This window comes from Corapipo altera, unplaced genomic scaffold (assembly GCF_003945725.1).
Source record: "Corapipo altera isolate COAL_440 unplaced genomic scaffold, ASM394572v1 133, whole genome shotgun sequence".
In the NCBI taxonomy this organism is placed as follows: domain Eukaryota; kingdom Metazoa; phylum Chordata; class Aves; order Passeriformes; family Pipridae; genus Corapipo; species Corapipo altera.
This window is the reverse complement of record NW_020884939.1, coordinates 778774-803131: the sequence shown is the minus strand read 5'-3', so window position 1 is coordinate 803131 and position 24358 is coordinate 778774. Positions and strand designations below refer to the sequence as shown.

Genomic DNA, 24358 nt, shown 5'->3' with positions numbered 1-24358 from the left:
CTAGTAGAGCTGTATGAATATTTAAGAAGGAATTGCCTATTCATTCTAATTTCTAATTATGGAAAATTACCGTACTCGGTTCTTGCCTCCCAGTTGTTTCCCAGTGTAGCGTGAATGGACTGCACAGATGTTTCTCCTATGGTTTGCTGCAGTTTTGGCTGGTTGGTTGTTTTTATAAATGTTATTCCTCAGGATGTTCTTATATTTCGATGTTACTTCTTCATCATGGATAGCTTTTTCTGAACACAAAGGAGATTGCCTTGCTGGCATCCCTTCGAGACAGGAAAGAGAGATCCCTCAATAATAACTGATCTGTGGTTTGTCCAGGACTTTTGCCAGGATAGTCTTTTGAGGCAAGAGGCAAATAGAGGCAAACACAGTTTTCTGTACTCATCAGAATACTGATGTTTAATAGTGTTGTAAACAGCTGCTGGCATTTTCTTCTCTACCTTCCACTGTTTCTAACAACCTTATGCCCCATGTTTTATAAACAACATCTTTCTATATTATTTTTTAATGCGCTTTGATATCAAAACAAAAATTCCCCATGCTTCTGCTTCTGCAACAGTCTGCTCAAAGGGTAAGAACAAGACCTTGCATCTTAAAAATAAAACAGTTTGTCAGGCATCATCCTCCCCTGCTTTCCCTCTTGTGATGGTGTCTCTTTCACTTAAAATATGAGAAAAGTTTTAATTATAGCATAATAACTTCGCTAGCATTGCCTGCCAGCACTGCTGCTGCTCTCCTGTGTCTGTTTGTAAGCCTCCCTATGTGGTTTGCTGTTAGCATTTTGCTCTAGAGGTGGCCAGAGTCAGACTTACTGAGTCATGAAAACAGTTATGTTTAGGATGAAAAGAAATAAGATATTGCTTCAGATATTCCTTTTTTTCTTTTGTCTTTCCCCTCTTTTGTTCTACATTGCATTTCTTGGTTCTTTAATGCTACGTGAACCATCCTTTGAAAAATCTCAGCTTCATGTATTTCTTTTGAAGACTTGAAACTGGAACATAATTTCAAACTTGTTTGTATTCAATAAAGACACAGCATTATCCTTTTTTTTTTTTTTTAAGAAGGTACGATCTGCTGTTTAATTGCAGGATAGTGGATTTCTTAGAACAAAATAATAGTGATAATTTATATGTGAGAGGTTAATTAAACCAAGCAAACCAGTAAAAAGCTATAGCAAAGAATTATGCAATGAGAGATAAAATTAGTCTGCTAGTTTGAAATTGGATGCCTCAAGCTCACTACAAATGTGACTGAGGTTATTACAGTCACTGGTCCTCAGATAATACACTAAGGCTGCGAAAGTCCTACAGCCTGGGCTACGCAGAACCCAAAAATATTTCTCTTGGAGATAATGAATCATCAGCCATGGATATAATGGTTCCACAGGTTTTTGTTGCTTTTTGTTGTAAATTGAAATCTTAAGTTTTAAACTGTGATTCTTCAAGGTCACATTCATGAAATTAATTTTAAATGGGAAAAAAAGTCTGTTTTCTTCAGTTGGGCCTTTCCAGCAGAAAATTTTTAACCGGTAACTTATCAGGACTGGAGGTTCAACATATGCTTTCCTACTGGTGAAAGTTTTCAAAACTTTTTAATAACTTTTTTTTTTTTTTTTAATTCCAGCCTGAATGAAGCTGAGAATGTAAAAAATCCAATTATTGGAATCGCATAGCCTTTGTCTTTCTAAATTCCTTTCAAAACAGACAGTGTGTCCAGATAGCATCTCCCAATGGGATAGGCTGCAGCAAGTTAGAAGACAAAGAAACCATTCCAAACATGTGTGTTTTTTGGAAGATTTGTCTGTCCCCTTGGTGAGTCAATGAGAGCTGGCTTTAGATGGTGAGGCTATCCCAAGCTAGTGGTGGAATTCATATCCAAATCTTTTTGTGATAATCAACAGATTTCTCTGCTATTATTTCTGCTGTGTATGGTCACTGCCTGACCTACAAGCACAGCATCATCAAAAAGACTGTGGGTTTTTGCATTTTTCTAGTGGTAGGAGCCTTTACTTCTACTGAGTTTTCACACAGGTGCATTGGGGCAAAATTCTGAGTGAAAACATCTACTTTGGCAACAACCCTGTCAGTGCTTCCAAATACTTTGTTTCCTTTTCTGTCCCAATCAATATCTTTTCTGTATATTGTAAAAGTAACATTTTTGCAGTAGGAAATTCAGCAAACTTGATAATTTAGTTACATTGCATGTATTGCTACAACTGGTATGTTTGTTCAGTGTTCCATGATTAAATTGAATAATTGTCATGTATGGGTTTATAACATGCAGAATAACCCTTTAAGTGCTGTAATGTCCTGGAGATGAGTTATAAACTTATGTGAAACCTGATTTAAAAGGGATAATTTCTAGCAGAATGTTACACTTCATTAATAATTTAAGAAGTTCGAGAACAATTAATTTTAGCAGAGCAAATTGAACTTCAGACTCATTTATAGTTCTTCTTGCTCTATTAATATGTTATCAGGTGGCATAATCAGTAATCTCGGTGACATAATTACCATGAAGGCGACCATCTTGCAAATCAGACTCTGCTGTTGGATTTCCCAACAAGAAAATATTTGGGTAATTTTACAATTATGAAAACGTGTGATGAAGACTATTTTGGGAGTGCAAACATAATTAAATTAATATTTTCTCTATAAAATTAAATAGACTGCTCCCTTGGCATCTGAGTTACAAGGGACAATACCCAGGACACATGAGATCTGGTCTAACTAATTTTTCACGTGTGAAATCATGTAAGTAGTCTATTTTGTCATCAAGAAAGGGGAATATTTGTTCCCTTGATTTCAAGAAAACTAGTATATGTTGTGTTTCATGTGTCTGTACACACACACACAGACATTTACACTTACAAACATACGTATTTAGGTAGTGGCATATTAAAATTGTCCCTAAAATTAAATACAGTTTTCTGTGTAACAGATAAATTGCAGCTGCAGTAGGTTTCAGACACACAATCTTGCAAATAATGTAGGAATACAGTGTGTAGATGTTTATGTTATAAAATATTAATGGCCAGTAATTATAGTAGACTTTAATAAATAGCCCAGTTAGCAGGTACTAATGTAATGCTTTCTTTTGCAGCTCCGTAAAGCCATTATAGATCACATCTCAGACTCCTTCTTAGATACCACTGTTCCACTTCTAGTTCTCATTGAAGCTGCTAAAAATGGAAGAGAGAAAGAAATAAAGGAATATGCTGCTATATTTCGAGAACATACCAGCAGGCTTGTGGAGGTATGTTTGATGGAACTGCACTTTTTTTGTTTAATATATGGTGTAAATGACTTGCCACCAAACACTTCCTTTGCTGGCTGATATCATAAAACATTTAAAGATAGCATTTTAGGAAAGAATAAATAAATGGCCTCCATTTATTTATTCTCCATTTTTTTATATAATGGCTGCAGTAAGACAGAGGGCTTTGTGGTTATATAGGATTTCATTGCTTAGAAATTCAATGGTGTGGAATTGTAATTTGAGAAACTCACTCAAACTGGAGCCTGAAACATTACTGGAATACTGAAGTCAGGAATTTGCAGTAATATTATCTCAAGAGCATGTAAGGAATGCATTAGTTATTTTTGTGGGGTTTTGTGAGCTTTTGGTGCTTTTGTGTGCAGTAATGCAAAAATGGGAAAAATCAATGAATTCACTTTGTGGCTAAAAATTTACTTATGAAAACTGTTTGGCTCAGAATTAATTAGTCTTGAGTGATCTACAGATAATGAAAGACAAATAAGTAAAAACTAAAGTAGAATTATAGTATTGCATTTATGTTTCTCTTCATAGTCGTGTAATTACAGAATAAGACTGGTTGTTATTCTTTGATTTACAAGAGTGTCTCATTTTGACAATGCTGCAAAATCAAATGAAAGTTAAAACACAAACTCAAAATTATAAGTTTTTCAGATTTTTAATACTGAAGCTAAACCATCAAAAGAGCAGGTGATCTCTGAAGATCAGATAATGTTACTGAATTTCTACCCGAACTCAGGTCAGCTGAAATACTCAAATCATTATTCATTTTAGAAGACGTGAGCCTATAAAAAATGGAATATTCATTTCCCTTCATGGGTTTGAATTTGTTTCACAAATGCTGGAATAGCTGGGGCCAGTTTGTGGTTAAAGGGACTGGCTGCACAGATCCTCTGCCTAGAAAATCTACAAGGCCGTGGGGCAGCTGCCTGTGAACATGAGACTGCCCAGAAGAGAAATATCCTTAGTGCTCTTGTGAAAAAAGGAATTCTGTTACCCCGCAGCCTGATCTTACTGTGTGTGTAAATACACAGTGTGGATGTGTGCATAGTTATATTTATGCTGTGACTCAATGTGCTGCCTACACTGAAGAAAACATACTTTTAAAAATGCTTTAAGTACCTGGCTTTCAGAGAGACTGTACACAGTGCCAACTCCTTTTGTTGAATTAGTTGTTCCAAATGTTACTTTGCTGGTGCTTATATCATATTCTACTATTGAAAAATATCATAAAGTCAAATGGAAGTTATCTTCTGGATATGTACTAAACCTGAACTGTCTTATTTAAAAGTTGCTTACATTGGTTTAATGCACTTACCAGTATCTCTGAGTGAGAGCTTGAGTGATGGTTTTTTGATAAACTGTATTTATCAACTGCTAAACTCTCCAGCAATTTAATTAGATGGTAGTTGTACTGCATCCATCAACTGTGAGACTATCAGAGGTAAAACAAAACAAAAAGGAAAAAAAAATAAACAACTAAGCAAGTGGCCACAAGGGGCTTTGTACAGATTAACAGATTTATCTGATTTTTAAGAAAAATTCAGTCATTTCAAGCAGCATCCTCTAAGAGAAGGAGTTATGGTAGCTGTTTTGTGGAAAGTGTAACACCAATTAAATTGATATAAATGGAATAGCATTTAAATACATTAAAGCAGTAAATCAGAAGTATATTTCAGATTTTAGTGGCCTAAAACCTGTTAAGCTGGGAATATAAATTGTTGCACTGGAGATCTACACTGTTACTTTAATTTGTCAAGGAATATAATGGATAGATAGATCTGACTAATTGTGTTTTTCACAAGTGGACATCCTTCAGAAATACACACATATTTCAGAACTGAGAAGTGGCAGATATGTCTGTGGCTTGGTTTCCAGTTGAACATGGTGCCATGGGAAATGGATATGCTGTAAAAATCAGGTCTAGCTGAAAGTGCTCTCCAAATCGGGGAGCCTGATTCTACAAGAATCAAGGGCAGGTCAAAAAGGAGATGAGCTGGCTTTGAATCCTTGCCATTTCTATTATCCTTTTATTTATCAAAGAATTTAATTTTTTTGGTTATAATGAGATGTATAGACATCACTTGCCCCCTTTGGGGCAGCTGCCCAGCCTTTTGCCAGGGAAGTGTTTGGTATTGAAGTGCAGGACCATGGGTGGCATGTACCTGGCTGTGGTATAGTAAGAGACAACAGGTGTAGGTAAAAAATTTTAAAAGCTAAATAGCTTAGGAAAGAAATGTTGCAAAAATGGCTTAGAGGACTAACTGTACCAGAGAAGGCTGGTAGGTGAGGTAGAGAAGACAGGAAGTTGTAGTATAACTGTGAAAGCAGTTTTACCGTCTACATGTAGTTGTGACAACCCAAGGAGTTGGATGGTTTGTGGGCACCTAGTGATAGGGCAAAGGCCAGTGATGCAAGCAAGACTGCCCATGTTGTTAAATGCAACATACCTTGTTTATCAGAATAAAAAACGTGGTTTTTTTTCTTTTGTAAGCTGGAAGTAGCCTTTATGGAACATGGGATGTAGTGGAGCTGCTTGCAAGCACTGAGGGGTGAAAACCAGCTCAGATGTTGGCAATCCCTAGGTTTTGTCTTGGGGAACAAAAGCTAAAAGAAAAACCCATTTACATTCTGACTGTCTTTTTTTTTTCTGGTTGTAAAACACCCTAGATGTGGGTGTGAGCCCACTGTAAACCTTTGACATCTCTAGCACCCCATGGTAGAGAATTTCACAGCCTATGTGTTGTGTAGAGAAGTGAAACCCCCACATGGTCATTTCCTTTGCTGTCCCTGAATTCCTGTATTGGAAGAGACAATGAGCACCAGTCCCTATTTTCCTTCTCCATGCCACTTACTCTTTCAATTGTCTGCTTTCAAAGTTAAGTATTTCTGGTCTTTTAAAATTTTCCTTACTTGGAAGCTGTAAAAGGATCACCCTGCTACCTTCCCTCTGCCTTTTCCAGCACCTTGCAACCCGTGAGGTGGTAAGGCAGAACTGTGCATGCTATTCAGAACATTCAAGATATTTCCTAGAATCTTAGAATCCCAGAATGGTTTGGGTTGGAAGGGACCTTAAATATTACCTCATTCCACTCCCCTGCCGTGGGCAGAGACATCTTCCACTAGAACTCAGAGCTTCGTCCAACCTGGCCTTGGACACTTCCAGGGATGGAGCATCCACAGCTTCTCTGAGAAACCTGTACCAGGGCCTTACCACCCTCAAAGGGAAAAATTTCTTCCTAATATCCAGTCTAATCCTGCCCTCTGTTAGTGTGAAGGCATTCCCCCTTGTAAACAGGCACTCTCCTCTCCATCTTTCTTGTAGGCTCCCTTTCTTTATGTACTCTATTTCCACATCCATAAATTCCTGACAGTGTGTCTTCTGAGATGGTGCCAGACACTAAACTGCAATTTTCACAGAAAGTTTATATGACAATCCCAAAATCTTACTCCTGATTAGTACTAGTCTCTTGAGGTCTGTCACATATATGTAATACTGTGACATCCTTTACAAATCTTCATTAGTTCTTTTATTTAGTACAGTGAACAACTTGGTAAAAAATGCGTAAATAAAAATTTATAAAAAGTTAATGCAGACACTGTGACCACAAGGAAATTTATGGTTCTCAGCTTCCTCCCAGTTTCCTGCTGATTTGTTCCTGGGATTGAAAAAAGTGGTGCTAATCTACCTGAATCATCTGAGAATTACTGGTTTCTCAGGCACCTCAGTGCCTGGAGGAGTCATGGGATCTATGTGCCCAGATCTCAGTACTCCATATACAGTACAATCAACAGTTCAGCTCTGTCTTGGTAGCCTCAGGAAGGTTATTCTTCCATTGCTTCCATGTATGAAAATAGGGCTGTCCATTTCTGCTTATTTTAACATTGCTGTTCTAAAAGATATTTATGGCATAAGGAAGATTTATGACTATTTCCTTTTCATCACATAAAGGCAAGTTTTGGCACTTGAAGATAAGTGCTGTGAAATCACCTGTATGTAATAACTGCTGAAGTTTAATGCTCTCCAAATGAAGAAAAGAGTGTGTTTAAAAAAATGTAGCTTTTCCCGAATCCAATCATGAGTTCAAGTTCAGTAAGTTTGCTCTTATAAAAAAGCAGTGTCTCAGCTTTATCCCATTCAGCTGAATGTGTTCCACACACAAGGCTTCAGAGCAACCCTGTTGAGCTGGGCTGATGATTTTAGTGTTGCACCAAGGATGAATTTGATAATGCTGATTTAAAAGTGGAGTCAGGACAACGTGTTGTAATAAAGAGATAATGCTGCATTCTCAAAATAATCAGCGAGCAATAAATTGAATCAGAGTAGTGGTATTCCCTATACTGTTATTCTGTGGCTCAGTTATAAATATGCTGCTGTTGCCATATTGATAAAACCATCTGTGTTTAATTTTCCTTTCATGGTATTTTACCTGATTGTAGGGATTTATGAAATAAGATTCTGAATGTGGGCCACAAACACCTGTGTACTTGTGTAGTCAGAGCTCCAGTCACATAAACCCCCATTTTAGTACTGCAGCCAGCAAGTCCAACAGTGATGGGTAAGATAGGTGATGCAATGATTTTGATGTTACAAGACGGGGTTGTAAGTCCATTTTTAATTAAACCAAACCATTGATATTTGTGTTGTTTCCAGTTTGAGCATTTACTTGTCTACTTAGATTAGAACCTGTACTGAGAATGCTGGCCTGTCCCCCCACCCACCAGGATCACTCCTCTCATCATTTTGCTTATGTTGCCTTTTTTCAAAATTGAAAAAATTCAGACAGGTATTCTGGGATTTGATTGTGTAGGTCTTTTTTTCAATTTCAAACTTTATTTACCCCATTTACTCTTAACCCAAGGTAAAGAATTCCCAAAGATTTCTCTTGCTTACATTTACTGCCTGTTTCTTCTTTGACTAAATGACCAGTCAAGTCTGGATGTCTAATTTCTAGACAGCTGAAGTGAGGTGAGGTGATCTGTGCCTTGAGAGATGACTGTTGGTCTGTTTTGAGATCTACAATATATTGCATTTTCTTTCTGGAGATATAGCAGTTTTAATCAGGTATATCCTGGGTTTCGGTGCAGTTTTTTAATCTGTTTTTGAAAGATCAAGGATGTTTGAAGGATAGGTTATGATAGTGTTTTGTATATAAACACAATAAACTGAGTTGGATATTATAAAAACAAAAGTTCATTTTCTCACAAAGGTTAATCCAACAGTGTATTTGATATGGAAATTAGAAGTGCTACTTGAAATGTCAAGAGATATTTTCTGTGGTTTCTATTTTAATCTGAAAATGAAAACTTCTCTAATGGAAACAGAAGGTCTTGAGAAAGAACATACTTTTTTTTCCCCTCTTTGAATATGAAATGTTAATTGTGCTAAGCTAAATCGCTCACTACTCTGACTCGCTGCTCATATTGTAATTTAAGCAACAAACAGTACCCTCATAGGCCAGTGACCTTTGTAAATCGGCTTGAGGAGTAATATCTGTTACAAAAACCTCTCTTCTGAATTAGCATTTGGAAGCTACATTCCTTCCTTTAAAAATTGGTTTAAGACATAGCAGAGTAATACAGTTCAGAAGCGTGTGTGTCAATTCAGTGAAGTATAAAACAGAGCAATGGGAAGACTGAAGACCACACCAGGTCTGGGGCAATAATATTTCCGGAAATAGTAGCAACTAAAGATAGTATCTTCTTCCTTGTTTTCTTGTAGTTTTGGAGGTTTTTTTGTTTTGTTTTTGTTTGTGGTTTTTTGTTGTTTTTTTTTTTTTTTTTTTCTCTCCTGAGTTTATTAACTGCTCTCTGCTCTTACCCTTAAGGTTCTGGCTACTGTTAAAAAGTGCACAGACTTGGGATGTGAGCTACACTTAACAACAGTATCAGCTGGTGCCTCGTGGACAGCACTAGTATTGAAAAAGCTCAAATAGTGGCAAAGTGTTTGAGATACCTTGGTCAACATCTTTGCACTATCATGACTGCACAAGAAATGCACAAAACAGAATCTCTTAGCTGTAAATGGGAATAGTGTGTTCAGGTATATGGAGGAAGTGAAACAATCCTAGTTACATAGTAAAAAAAAATCCCCAAACCGCCCATGTTAAACTGCCCACTTTGGCTGTGATATTGGACATTTCCACATATGGAATGAACACTCAGCTGCTGAAATATTTTTGTGAGTACCAAGGGTGACGTTAAACATTCTTCAGATGGAGGTTGTTCTAGGCTACAGTGCCTTATATTGCTCATCTACTGCATCAAATATTTCTAAGTCTGCATATTGATTTTGTGACATTGAAAAACTAGAATATATTGCAGGATAAAAAAGGCAACCAGATTTGGGTTAAGACTCTGTCTCTAAGTCTTTGAGCCTTGACTAAAACAAATTCTCCAAAGATATGTTTCTGTTAGGAAATGTTTGGTATTAGTGGGAATTCCTTATTATGATGCAGCAATTTCGAAAAAAATATTTCAGAATATTAAAATTAAGTGCTTTGAGATTTGACGTATTTAGGTTTTGCTTTGAAATGCCATTTCATTTAAAATGTTACAATTGTATTGGAAATCTAGTTGACATATTTGATTATATGGGAACATTTTCTAAGAGTCTTGACTTCTAAGACATTTTAAAATTAGCTTTGAATAGAAACAGTATTTTAAAATACGGAAATTAAGACAAAATAATAACGAAAAGCCTTCAGGGACTCAGTTGGACCTTATGGTTCCCTGTAAGACAGGTCTGTTTTCAGAGAATAGATTGTTCTGGTTCACTTCTACTGAAGACAAACCCAAATTCTACTGTTGAGATAACACGTATGTAAAACTGAACAAAAGAAAGGTAACAAGGGAGACTGAAATGTCACATCTACACGAGGAGAAAAGCAAGGCCTGTGTAACTAGAAATTCTGTGTTTGGGAAAGCTGACAACTGTTCTGAGCTGATCTATCACAGAGATGTAATGCTTTCTGAGAGGAGGAGTGATAGGCTGGGTGAACTTGAGACTAAAAAAGGAATTTGATGGGAGCAGGGAAGAATCCTCTGATTATCTTGTCTTTTGGCACAGATGCAAATCTCCCACTGCAATGTTTAAAGGTCAGCTGTTCCAAGCAGAGGCTGAGAGATTTAATAGGAGAAGTGGAGGCGACGATCAAATGAACTTTGTGTGCTTCATCTCTTCTCTCTGTGCACAAATATATCATATTCTCTGGAGTTTGATCTGATAACACTGACTGCAGATCTACTGATACATACATTTGATGGTTTGGCCTATTGCGTAATTCTTGCCCTTGTGTTTTTCAGTTTTGATTATATTGCAATATGACAGTGCTGGCTTCTAGGAATTAGGATTTCTAAGGTTGAATCTGCTATGAACAATGGACAGTTCCAGACAGCACATCAGTGTTGTGAGGTGTTGATACAGAACAGCAAAGGCATGCAGGACATAGAGTGTTGTTCAAAAAACAGGTGTGCAAGTTAATACAAAGATTTCCAGTGCAGGAAATCCACGTCTATTGAAGATGAATTCTCCCTAGGAGATCATTCTTTTTAAATGAAGTTAAAAGCTATAAGGGAGAAAAAAACCTTGAATAGGTGGCAATTTGGGTCCAGGCATTCCTTGCTTAATATAGGGTTTCTGCACCCTTGCCTCTGGATAGCACTGCACAACAGTAAGGGTAAGGGAAATGCACTTAAGCCACCTTCACTGAAGAGTTCATAACTTTTTGCCACTTTAATGTGATGAAACTACTGTGAGTGGGAACGACAGCAGTCTGGGATTGGCACCTTTGCTATTTTAAATATAAGTATAAATATTTTCTTAGTTTGTTGGTTTAGAGCCTTTCCTATTTACCCAAGAGCTGGACCCAGAAAATGTGTTTGAATGGATGTCAGCCCAATTTATGGAATTGCTAATCCATCACAGAAATTAGGTGCTTCAAAGGTAGCAATTTTCAGTTGTGTTTCAGTAGCACTTTGGAGAGTCCAAGAGATATCTGGGTCCATAGAGTTGGCAAAATATGTGGCACTGATAAACTGTAGAAGGAGAGAGAAAGAAAGAATCATTCTGTCATGTGAATCAACGACAGAGCCTGGATTAAAATGGAGATAAATGAATTTAGCTAACTCAAAATCAGTGACCATAAACTCAGTTAAGAATGCCTATGTAAAGTTTTATCTGAATTAACTCCTTCTGTTTAGAAAACCATTGGTTTTCTAAACCAGTTGGTACCATTTTCATACGGAAATTGGGGCTTAAGATATACATATGTTAAAAATAATTTTTCATTTAATGCCATTAGAATTACAATGCCATTTTGGCAAACAGTGTGAAAGAACAATATGAATTTCACTTAAAACTGAATTTTTTTTTTAGGTTTTTCATTTTGTTTGCAAAATTTTTGTAAAACCCAGCACAGTGGAAATAACAGTAAGTATTTGGTAATCAAATCTGAACATCCAGTACATGAGGACTACATTGTTTAACATTTCTTATCTTTTACTTGGAACTAAGGCTCATGGCAAAAAACTACTTGAACTCTGAAAACCAACCTCCCCCCCACCCCCGATTTGATATCCAAAGTCACATTTCCATAGTTTCCTGTCTGATAACAACTTAATCTAAAATGGTATTTACCAATCATTTAATTTTGCTTTACATATCAAAGTACTGCATTTACAAAGTCCTGTCAACTGGAAGATCCTGATTTCTTTCTACCACCTTCAAAGACAAGGAACTGAGTATTCTCAGCACTGCTTCTATTTCTATCAGTTTTAATCTCAGACTGGTAAACACCAAATAAATATAACATTTTAATCCTTCATTACCTGTTTTTTAATATTGATTTTACTGAGCTATAGAAAAAACAAAACTGCTTCTGACAGTGGCAAAACTTCCCTACTGCTTCTGTAGAGGTCATGCTGACAGATTACCGGAACATCTTTATTAATTTTTGGGATGTCAGAAGAGAGCAGAATCTTTTATCATTCTTCTTCAGAGCATAATCAGAAGGCAAGAAACGCGAATTTTCTTCTGTGGAAGTTTTTTGTTTCAGGTGGTTCAATGCTAAGGAGTTTCATCCCCGGATGTAAGATCCCAGTCAAGGGCTTGTCGCTTTTTCGCTGGCACATTTGCTGTTATTCTTCTTCTTCAACCCATCATATAATCATATAGTATCGTCATATAATCACATCTGTGTCAAAATGCCAACTAAAGACCCTAAAACTGAGAGTATATCTTCACATCTGTTTTTGTGTTCCAGTTTAGTGTCTGTTAGCTGTGTCCATAAGCAAACACAGCAGCTGTCCCTGGGATGCAGGATCCTGTTGGAAGATGAGATCTGCTGACACAGAACTGGAGGGTGGTTTTCTGCTTCCAGGAGCATATATCTAACTGTGAAGCAGTTGGCATATAGAGATATGGATGCAGACTATTGGTCAGCATTTTGGGAATAAAATGTACCTGTCAGCAGATTGGAATGACATTTTTGTAAATAAGATAAACTCTTTTAAGCACAATCAATATTTATGAATGGGAAGTGGATTTTCATTGCATTATCATACTAATTTCTATAATCAGTCTACCCTTGACAAATTAACTCTCCTGTCTTATCACAGTTTTAAAAATTGTTATTAGCTCTTAATTAATGAGTTAATGCTTTGTTTTTGAGAGGAAACCCACCCAATTTTAGTTTACTAATTTCTATGCATCCTCAGTTTGTGTGATTGAGAATTCCCATTCAGTACTCCCCTGTTCCTGTCTGACTTTCTCACTTTCAAGAGAGCCCAGCGTGCAGCTTGCCTGTTCAGGCAGGGTTTAATTAGTGGCACATCCATGAGATCTAGGCAGTGGAGATTCCTGTTTAGTAGATTCTTCATTGCTGCAGATCAGTTAAACCCAAAGATCTTAATGGATCCATTTTAACAATCCAATTGCTGACTTTGCTGATTTTAGCAAATCTGAGGTGAGATAGTTCTGTAGCAAGCAATACTAATCTAACTACCAAATCAAAAAGTACACATCCTCGTTTTACTTAGAGATACTTTTTTTTTTTTCTGCAACTGTTTAAAAATCAAACTTTTAAGGTCTGAAACTGTGAGATTAGCTCAGCTGGTTAGAGCATGGTGCTAGTAACACCACAGTTGTGGGTTTGATCCCTGTAGGGGCCATTTATTTAGGAGCTGGAGTTGATGATCCTTGTGGGTCCCTTCCAACTCAGAATATGTGATTCTGTGAATCACAAATCTAATGCTAGTAGACCCAAGAGTTAGGTCTAAACCCCTGCTTTCCCATTTCAGTTAGAATTCATTTCTGTGCTGAAGGCAAAGTGACTTGATTGGCAAGAGGATGTGAGCCTTCCTGGTTACACCTTACAAGCCCTCTGCTGCCAGGGGTTTCTCCAGTGGGTTGGTTGTTTGCAGATAGCATGCAGCAGGTAAAGATGATTTACCTAAAGGTGGCAAGTGGCATTTGGGGGGAGGGACATTTGGAATTATTACTAAAGTTGAAGGTAGCACAGGAATGATGCACGAATGCTTTACGTTCTAATAGAAACAGTCTGCCAACAGCCATTGAGAGGTGACGGGCAGGAAGGAGGCCTTTACGGACAGGTGACTTTTCCTGGATGTATTGGAGCTGGTAGATGGGTGTTTAATGGAGAGTTAATGTGGTCAAACCAGTGAATTAAGAAAAATAATTCAATAAATTAGCTTAAAGTCAAGTATATTCTTCTAAGCATATGTAAACTTTAAGATATTGAACCTTGCTATTTAGGGCCTCAGAGAGTTCTAGCAGCCAAGTCCTGAATTAATAATGTGAGAATTTTTGCACCTTTATGTAATTAATCAAATAAGGTCCAACTTTCCTATTACTGATTGAGCTTTGGGTGATAAATGGTGACATTTTCATTAATCCTCTTAATCACAGCCTTTATTGCATAAGTGTGAAGCAAGGGAACAAAAGATAAACAACACAAAGATTTATCAGACTTCCAGTGTGTGAGGGGCATATTTCAACAGCTAGAAATGTCAGGCACCAAGTACAGTGAGACAGGGTGTGCCAGAACTTCTGAGGACTCCAAAAGGGAAGTGGACTCCCTGTCATGATACATGTGGTTAATGATTTTGGTGATATTTTACAGAGCGCTAACACAAATGCATTGGCTGTGACTTTTTTTCTTGCATTACTGCAAAAAACAGATTAAGAACTTCCTCAGAATATTAGAAATTATGGTAATTGTGATTCCATTACATCCCCAAAAGTCTCATAATTTTGATATATTGACCTGTAATGAGCCAGTCACTTATAACAGAATAATTGCAAAGGTGCTAAAAAAGGAACATGTCATCAAAGTATTACCATCATTTTTACTAAAGCTTGTGCTTCTTAAATACCAAATAAATCTATGAGTGTGTGCTTTTGTTAAGGTTTGCTGGCATGTTGGTTTTTTTCCCCTTGGAATATGGATGCTGTGATATCTGTTAAAGGTGGAGGTTTACTCAGAATGGTTTTACACTGAAGGAGGGTAGATTTAGATTAGGTAAGAGCAAAAAATTCTTCTCTCTGAGGATGGTGAGGCCCTGGCACAGGTTGCTCAGAGAAGCTGTGGCTGCCCCATCCCTGGAAGTGTCCAAGGCCAGGTTGAATGGGGCTTGGAGAAACCTGGGATAGTGGAAGGTGTCCCTGCCCATGGCAGGGGGATGGAACAAGATGATTTCTTCCAATCCAAAGCATTCTGTGATTTTAAGAGTATTTTCCAAAGGATCAGGCAAGATGTTTGTTTGCTCAATTTAATCACCTCTCTAGGAATCTTTCTGGGTATTTTACCACTGGCAAATGGCTTTTGAACCAGTATTTTTCTCCATTGCTGTCTGGGTGATGCTTTTTCTAAGATTGTACTTTATAACATGAGTATATTCTTGGATACATTGGAGTAACTGAGAAATGTTCTTGTTCTGAAATGCAGTTTGTACTCAATACCTAGAGAAGCTATCTAATACCTTGTATTTGAGAAAAGAAAGCAAAAAGTAGGGCAAATGCTTTCATAATACAGACTTCACAGCATAAATTAAAAGAAGAGTAGCTGGAAAAAAAAAAGAAGTAAGGAAATTATCAGAAAACACACTGTGGGAAACCAGGGACTGGAATTTCTGATCACAAGGAAGGCAAGTGATCTTTGTTAAGCAGGGAAGTTGGATACTTTTTTGTTTATGACAGCTTGGCTGAAACAAAAGGCACACACTGTTAGGTGGAGTGTTGTATAAGGCACAAACTCCACTCTGCACTCTGGCCGAGTGCTGGAGCAAGGTTGAGGTTTATTACAAAGCACTTTGGTTTAAATACAGCACTTAAACATGTCACATGATCTCTCAACCGATGACAATCAAGTATTTCTTTGAGCATGCGTGAGAGCCTGGAAAACTACGAACGCCATAATTCCTTATTACGTTCTTCCTACCGCATTCCCCCTTTCTCTATATAATTAATAAGTTGTAATACTGTGCATTCTTTAAACATTCTTATCGTAACCAGTCTTATCTTAACCATTTATAAAAACCAGGGCCTATCCTCATAAGGCCTTTATTGAGCTGTTGACAACTTTATTGGTTCGTGCCATATTCCAAGCAACTTTAAATTACCCAGGGTTTGTAGATGTGTAAAACCTTTTATCTGAGGGCGATTTTTGTGTGATTGGATAAAGGCATCATCTTTATTTGAAAGGGAAATACGTTAGGTTGTAGATGTGTTTGAAGTAGTGCTGGTTGAGGTAGTGTTGTTGAATGAGTGTAAAGTATCTTTCCATGAAGTGTATTTGGGTTCACACACACATACATATCTCCACTCGACTTTCTCATTCACACCTCAGTGGCCACCGTTTCATTCTCTCCTCACAAATGCATTCTTAAACCTTTTATTGTGTTTCTATTTAAATCATGGAGTTTTGATTTTATATTGGTTACTGTTTGTGTGTTTCTTTTGGTTCTGTTGTATCATTTATTGCTTCTTTGTGATTGCTTCCTGTTTTGAAGAAGTGTTAATGTAGATTTACACATATAGGGAACAGACCTGTATCTCTTTCCCCCTTGATTTGTGTATTTTTATAGCATTTTTTCTAATGTGTGGCGTGTTCTTTTTATTTTTATTGGTTTTGTGAGTGAGTGCAGTATGTTGTGAAATGGAATATCTTCTGATTTGTGAGATATGTTTTAGCTTTTCTTGAATAATATACAGGATCATTGTTTGTGTTCATGGTTTTTGGAATTTCTGAAATTGCAAAACAATGAAGTTAGTGTTTGGTAACATCGTTTGCCTGTTTCTAGTGTGTGTTGTTGTATTACTTTATTTGGAATGTGTGTGAATGGATGTGTATTATGTAAAAGTTAGATTTTGTGTGACTAACAAGGAATTATGTGGTGTGTATTTTTCCAGGGTTAGTGAAATCTTGAAGGAAGGAGGCTTTGAGATGTGAAAGTAACTCTATAGCATTGCATGAATTAGTTATAATATTCATAGGTTAACTACAAAACAACTTAAATGTGCTACGTACATGAGTAAGTTGTAAAACTTGTACAGAACCGTGGTCCAAGGTTTGTACCTTATTGTTCAATTGTCCTTTTTTGCAGATGGTCTCAGTGTCCCGTTTATTTATTGCTTGTAGTCGTTCTTTACCTTTAAAAACAATCTTGGCAAACATGTTAATAACAGTTCAGTCCATTTCAGATGAACAGTAGGTAGGAACAGATGTGAGGATCAGGTGAATCTGTAGTTTTTGAAGCAATAGCGGTGAGTCATTTTATGTTATAGTGTCTTTTACCTCTAAGTTGAAGGTTTTAGGGATGATCTTTCGTTGTGTAGTCTTCTTTCTATCAGAAATTTTATTGTTGGGCTTGTTGAGCTTTTTCTGGAACATTTTACAGTCCTTATTTCTTAATAATATCAGTTAGAGTAACTATAACCAGGTTTAATTCAGTCTCTTAGGTAGTTGTGGCTTACAAGCAGCTATTTTGCACTTTGGTTGACATTATGTATACTGTTTTGTGATAGCAAAATATTTTGAGAATGTTTGACTGTATTAATTAACAAAAATGGGGATGTTTAAAATTCTAAACTCATTATTTGAATAACATTGTTACAATAATTGCATGTATGTGGATGTATTTGAGAATCTAATAATTCTAATAACTTCTAACAGCTTTTATCTTTAATAATTCAAATAAAGCCACTGGGAAATTAATGAAAAAATAGGGAAAAATTTCTAAAGCTTCAGTGTTCTGGTTTTGTGGAGATAAACAGTCTTAGTTAAAATGACACCAATTTACGTAGTGAAAGGCAATTGTAAAGGCTTTTAGGCAACAAAGAGAATTTTTCACCCTCACAGTGGTGTGACCGAACAGTTAATAAAGTTTCAGTTAGCTATGTTTTGTCTTCTTTTTCCCATTTTATGTAAGAAGGGAGATTTTGAATGAGAGATAAGAGGGATTTGTTTGTTATTTCCCTCACCAGAAAGTAAATCACCTGTTTGTGTAGCCAAAAAGTTAGTAGGAAAGTTTTTATAGGAACAGGAATAGGGTAAGAGATGACAAAATCCCATTCCACCCAGTTGCTAAGTAGTAAATCATTGCTATTATGTTTGAGGGGTAACATATTATCTCTTTCTTTGCAAAGGCAATTATGCAAGAAGTGTTTTTTGCCCTTTCCTTTAACCAAAAAGTAAGTTGTAAAATCTCGGTTTTCGAAAATTCCAATCTTTTCCCACTCAGAGACAGGGGCGAAAGATATGAAAATGTATCTTTCTTCAGGTTTGAGAGATTGATAGACTAGTGAAAGGTCTTTTGTTAATAGCAGGACTGTGCTTTTATGGTTTTCTAGTAGCGTATGTAAATGCATCAGTTTTGTTTTAAGGAAAGGCCACTGTATCACAGATTTAGGGCTATCTGTTTTTTGGGCTGTTTGTGAATTTAGCTGCAATAGAGCTGCCTTTAGGAAAAGTTCTTGAGAGTGTCTATTTGTCCTTCACTGGCTTTTTCAATGAGCTTGCTCCCTATTTTTCTCCAAGGTGACATTTGATAAGGTCCGGTTAGAGGGAGAGCAGGTTCATGCACAGAAATCCGGTACAATAAGTCCCACAGTCTACTTTTTTCTATATTTCTGTTCTGTTCTTTTAAAAAATGGGTGATAGCTTCAGCTGTTTGTTTAATTTCCGGAGATATCCTCTCCTGATGGGTTAACCACCCTCCCATATCGCCAAAGTGTTTTGGTTACCTCTGTGTGCTGAAGCTCTGTTGTCCTTTTTTCGTCCTTTTTTCTTCCTTTTTGTCTCTCTTTGCAGAGGTAACCCAGCACGCTGAATTCTTCCTTTTTTTTTCCTTTTGATTCTGGTGAAATGGACACCCCTGGACAGGCACCCCAGAGCTCGATGCTCCTGGTTCCCGGTAGTCTGCTGAAGTCCCTGTTAAGGGATGGCCATTTAGAGTTGTGGTGGGGAAAAAAAGTGTTTTTCCCTCTGGAGTTAAAAAAATGGTATCCCCGAGGGGGGGGAGGGTGTCTTGATGTTCATCCAGTCAGCGCCCCTGCAAAATTTAAACATATCACACCAGACCGGAAAAGAAGGATGATGAGGTAGTTGGAGAAGAAGTGGCCATGTTTTAGGCCAAGAGGGGAGAAGGGGCAGGAGCCCTGCTGGGGGGCCAAGGCCCCCCAGCCCCTCAGCTGGGGCTGTAGAAACTCAGAAAAATGTTAAACTGGACTGAGCTCTGTAGTTAGAAAGCTGGGGAAGTTTCTCCACTGTGACTGGGCAGCAGAAGACAGGAAAGTGGCAGCAGAGGCAGTGCTGAGTGGAAGGCTATGGCTGAAAGCCAAGGAGATAAGAAACAAGGAGCAAAGTCAGCATGCAGCTAAGCAGAGAGACACAGAGATGTCTGATGGAGAGACAGAGCAGAGAAAGCTCAACAGAGACAGTTTTGGGGCAAGAACTGAATCAACTCTTCCCAAAACCCCTTTGAGACCCCTCCTAGGAGGAGGGGGGTGGACTCCTACTTGGTGGAAGTCCTAAAATGCAACATGCACCAGAGAGAGGAGCTAAGAGCTGAGAGATGTCCTGGAAGCTGGACCAGGACGGCCGACCGGAATGTGGAGGAGGTGACCTTGTTCCACCCCTGCTGCTGCCACACTGGCGGTTTTGAGACAGAGCACTGATAGAACGCTTAGGGCAAAGACTGAACTGAAAGCTGCCTTAAACATTCTGACTCAAAGGAACTCAACCCCTCGAGGAAGGGACCTTCATGGGGGTCTTACACCCCATGATACGACGTGGTGAGGTGAGCTTTTGTCCTGGCTTCGCAGTCCACGGGAGAGAGAGACCTTCACTTGGAGTCGAAGGGCCGAGAGTGGTGAGAGGAGACCCCCCTTGTGTGTAATGGAGAGAGATCCAACTACAACAACTCCAGCTACGACTGCTGCATTGAAGAGAGAGACACTGCTGCCCTGAAATTGGAAAGGATCTTTCCTTCTTCCCTTCTGGACTTTTATTGAAGGGAGAGGAGATTTGATCCAATATAAATATTGCTTTATCATAGGAGAGATAGTTAGGATTGTGTATATAATGTATTATAATATTTATTTGTGTAATAATTGTAATATATTTCCCTTCCTCCCTTACTGAGTCTTGTGTTGTGTCTGGAAAACCCCTCTCACACTGGGGTGAGTTGTGGGAGGGGGGCTTGGACTCGGAAATTGGATTTTTGGGTGTTTCAAACCACGACAGTGGTGTATAAGGCACGAACCCCACTCTGCACTCTGGCCGAGTGCTGTAGCAAGATTAAGGTTTATTAGAAAACACTTTGGTTTAAATACAGTGCTTAAACATGTCACATGATCTCTCAACCAATTTGAGCTTGCGTGAGAGCCCGGAAGACTACAAATCCCATAATTCCTTATTATGTTCTTCCTGCCTTAGTTAGGTGTTTCCCTTTGGTGTAATTCATCCTCTGCAGAGGCTCTTGAAAAGAATCTGAATACCAAACTTGAGTAATGTGCAATAATGTACATGTAGTTACTCCCAAGGGGTTCACATTGCTCACATTTTAACATCGTTGTATTCAACTGCTTTTTAATGACTGTTAGCCTAGTATTCAAAATACTGAGCTCATGACAAATTTCTGAAACCCTCTAAAATACACAGACTGGTCTTGCTAGGCATGAGGAACCTTCTTGCTAGGCTCAGTAGGGCAGAATTAAAGTATCTAGGTGTGCTTTCTCTAAATGAACTGTCCTCAGTCACAACACTATCAACAGTCTTTTACCCAACTGGTGCAGGGAAGGGACAGAGGACAGTCGTGGCCCTGTCCTGTGCACTTCTGTGATGGGAAGTTCAGATCACCGTTCTGAGTTTTAGCTTAAATAATGTCTATCCTGTTAGCCCATTGTTAAGAGTCATTTATGGATTTTAATTCTAGATTTCCTTGCAAAGAGATTTTTTTCCTTTGGAACATAACTCCTACATCTCTTTCTCCATTGTTGTTGGGCATGTCTGTGTGTGAGGATTGTTCCTCATCAGTGCATCACTTTACAGTGAATAATAGTCAATTCATTTGCCCCTTTTCAAGGCCAGTGTACTGTAAACAAGATAGGAGTTTTTCTGTGCATTTAATAGGATCAGAGTCCTACAGTTTTGAATTCCATCCACATGCTTAAGGGTGAGCCCACACATGATGCTTCAGACAGCTCTGTGATCTGCAGCTTGGAAATCTGATATCACATATGATTTTGTATGCAAGTTTTGGTTGCAAGGCTGATGAACAGTTTTAAGTGTTTTCTTTGTGACCAGTCTCACCTTTCCTAGACCAGAGATCACATACCAAAAATTCGTCAAGGCTTTCTTATAAAGTGTTTTATGAACCCTTAAACTCTGTTAACAGAAGTTGAGACTTCCACTGGCACAGAAACATTTTATGTTAGTACAACGTTTATTCCATACAAACTGAAGTAGCTACGAGCCTACTTCCAGCTCCACTGCAGTTGGAATTGGCTGTCTGTACATGGCTTTCATGCACCATTCACAAAGAGGAGAATAAAAAGTAATAAACCTGAGAAAAATTACTTATTCATTTAAGGGATAAAGGAAGGGTAAAAATTAATGAGAGGGTTAATTATATTTTTACAAGATATTTGAAATGTAACCTATAGTGAATGCATAAAAATATGCTGTGGTGCAATAAGAATGTAATGCATAAGAATATACTATGTGTCTGTGGCACAGGTTAGATTTTTACCATTGGAGCAATGTAACATTTGTTTTGTTTTACAGACAACTTAGCTATGCAGTACACATGTATGTACTTAATTATGAATAAGGGATTACTTCCTAGCCACTGCACATACCATTGGCTTGACCGACTCAGAAAAAGCATCCTGTGTTTACAACCTTAAATTTCAATTTCGCATTTCAATTCACTTAGGCGTGGAAAGTTTTTTGAATGGAGTCAGTGTACACCCAGACCTCCTGCCTGCCCTGTGCGGCGAGTCAGTGACACCGAATGAGAGGAAACCAATCCCCGGCGTGGTGGGAAATCGCGGTGTTCACAGCGGCTTCTCACGCAGCCGGGGACGAGGCTCTGTTAAAGCTTTCCAGGCACGGACCCGTCAGACCCGGCCGGGCTCGGGCTCTGCCCCGCGCTGCCGGCCCGGGGCGGACACGCAGCGGCTCCTGTGGTGCGGGGCTCAAACACGCGCACACGCACACGCGCACACGCACACACACACAAACTCACACACGCACACAAACTCACACACACACAAATTCACACAAACACACACACACAACCTCACATGCGCACACAAACTCACAAACACACACACAAAAACACACACACACACAAACACACACACACAAACTCACATACACACACAAATTCACACAAGCTCACACACACAAACACACAGAGTCACTCACACACACATTCATTCACACACACACACAAACTCACAAACGCACACACAAATTCACACACACACAAACTCCCCCACACTCACACAGAGCTGTGTTTGATGAGGCCCAGGCTGCACCTGCTCAGCACCTGCCCTGCCCGCTCTGTAGGTGCAGATGCTCCGGGCATGCCCTGGGTGCAGGTGGGCTCTGTGTCTCTGGAGCAGGTGGGTTCGGCTGCACAACCCCATGTGGAGCTTTTATGGTAAGTGCTGAAGGTGCCTTTTGATCTCCTGGTGGGGGGATCCCACCATTCTGGCCACCAGGTGCTGAGGGCAGATGGCGCGGGCTGGGCAGGTCAGACTGCTAAAACCAGCCAGAGCTGTGTATTTTCTGCTTTATTGTCTACTTTAAGAGATGTTATTTTGCTTTTGTAAGCAGTGAGGTTTGGTTGCCTTGCTGCTTTAAGGCATAATTTTGTGCCACATAAATTCTAAAATACCAATCCATGAGGCAACAACAGAAAAGAACATGTTAAGAAATATTTTCCCGGGTTCGGAGATTTTCGATCTCACCTGTTGGAGACAAAATGGCCTCTTTTGAGATGAAGGAGTGCAACTAATTGATAATGAGATTCTGGGAGCACAGGTGTGGATGAGGGATGTACAGCCCAGTCTGGGGTGGTCTTTGGATCAGTGTTGGGACTTAGTTATTATGTGTTATTCTTAAAGCTGTTTGGTGAGTGTTACAGTAATCCTCCTCTGGTTATCACCTTTTCAATTCCCGTTGAGTGGAAGTAGGACAAGAATAGATTAAAGGTCTTTGTAATCATGCAGAAATCATGATAGTGTATTGTATTCTGTGTCACTCTGAAATGAATGCATTTTTTGTTTGTGGTAGGTACAAATTTATACATCTGCATTCTGTCATTGTTTCCTGTCTTCAGTGAGGCTCTATGAAGGGCTGTACTTTGCTTTCTGGTAGTCATCAAGTCTTCTCTTCAAGGATTTCTCTGAATTACTCTCCTTTAGTTTAAGTCGAGGAAACAGCAGTTATCAACATTTCAACTGCTGGAAAGCCTAGGGGAAAAAAGTTGTCACAATAAATTGTGAAGTGTAAAACCAAATTTTTTTTTTGAAAATAAGGTTTTTCTTTTTTTTTTTCTGCCTGCAAATGTGCTGTGTGTTGCATACCATTCAGCACTGAATTCATGCTGAGCTGTCCCAGAGGTTGGAGAGAGACTGTTGGGTTGGAGAAAGATTCCAAGAATACTGAAAGAGAGAATGAACTCATGATAAGTTCTGAAATGGGGTGACTCTTCTTTCTGAAAAGCCAATACTTGGAAAGAATTCTTTAAACACATCTATGTGTTCACTTGTGTGAGGTAGGAGGGATTGGTGGTTGCATATAATATGAGTTGCCTTGGGCTCTGACCTGCTTTCTTCAGTGAATTTCATCTTTTAAATTAGGGAATGGACTTGTACTTTCTCTGGGAAGGCTTTCAAAGTGCTGGATTTCAGATATTGCCACAAGCAGAATCTTGATAAAGTTGGATGACCTTTGTTTTTATATTTTTTTATCTTTTTTTTTTTTTATTGTTTTGTGGAATATTTGAATAAACAGTAATAAGAAAGTAATTAAGGTTGCATTAATGCGTATTTTTGAATCTTCCCTGTGTTTTATAGAATAAATGGGCCTGAAATCTTGGCTGTTGTATTGACAGTTTATTATATATGCTGTATTTATTATTTAAGTGCAGGAGATGGAGGGTTTCGTGCAGTTTTGAGAACTGGTCAATCCTTACTGACTTTCACTGGTGAGTGATGTTCCTCAGACCCCACTGGTGTCAGACAGTTAAGGCCAGTTCACTGATCTGTTTATAAGCACTGTGTGCCCCTTTCCCTCAAGAACTGTGTATCCTAGCAGGGAGTTTTGATCACTCCTTCCCTTAGATGTTTTATGGAATTGGCTAATTCTGTGCATGACTGAGTCCTCTTGCTCAGGGTAACTGCTGTCTTATTTGCCATGTTTGTTGTGATGCTGAGCTAAGGAAAATGAGAAGGTTTGTTATTAATTACATGATTACAGAACTGGATAGTCACTTTGTCCTTTTGAAAACCCTGCCTTCTTCTGGTTTAATTCAATACACA

General features: G+C 38.5%; 1 protein-coding gene across 5 annotated transcripts in view; it reads left to right on the top strand.

Moving 5' to 3' along the window:
* The window catches only part of CTNNA3 (catenin alpha 3), a 433577-nt gene that overhangs the window by 259421 nt on the left and 149798 nt on the right, over window positions 1–24358 (top strand). For 4 of the 5 annotated variants that reach the window (XM_027660928.1, XM_027660929.1, XM_027660927.1 and 1 more), the window contains one exon: window positions 3112–3264. In XM_027660928.1, the coding sequence (XP_027516729.1) occupies window positions 3112–3264 (153 nt within the window). Of the gene's footprint in view, window positions 1–1666; window positions 1821–3111; window positions 3265–24358 lie in introns of those variants that run through there. The other variant, XM_027660932.1, reaches the window with a different exon arrangement.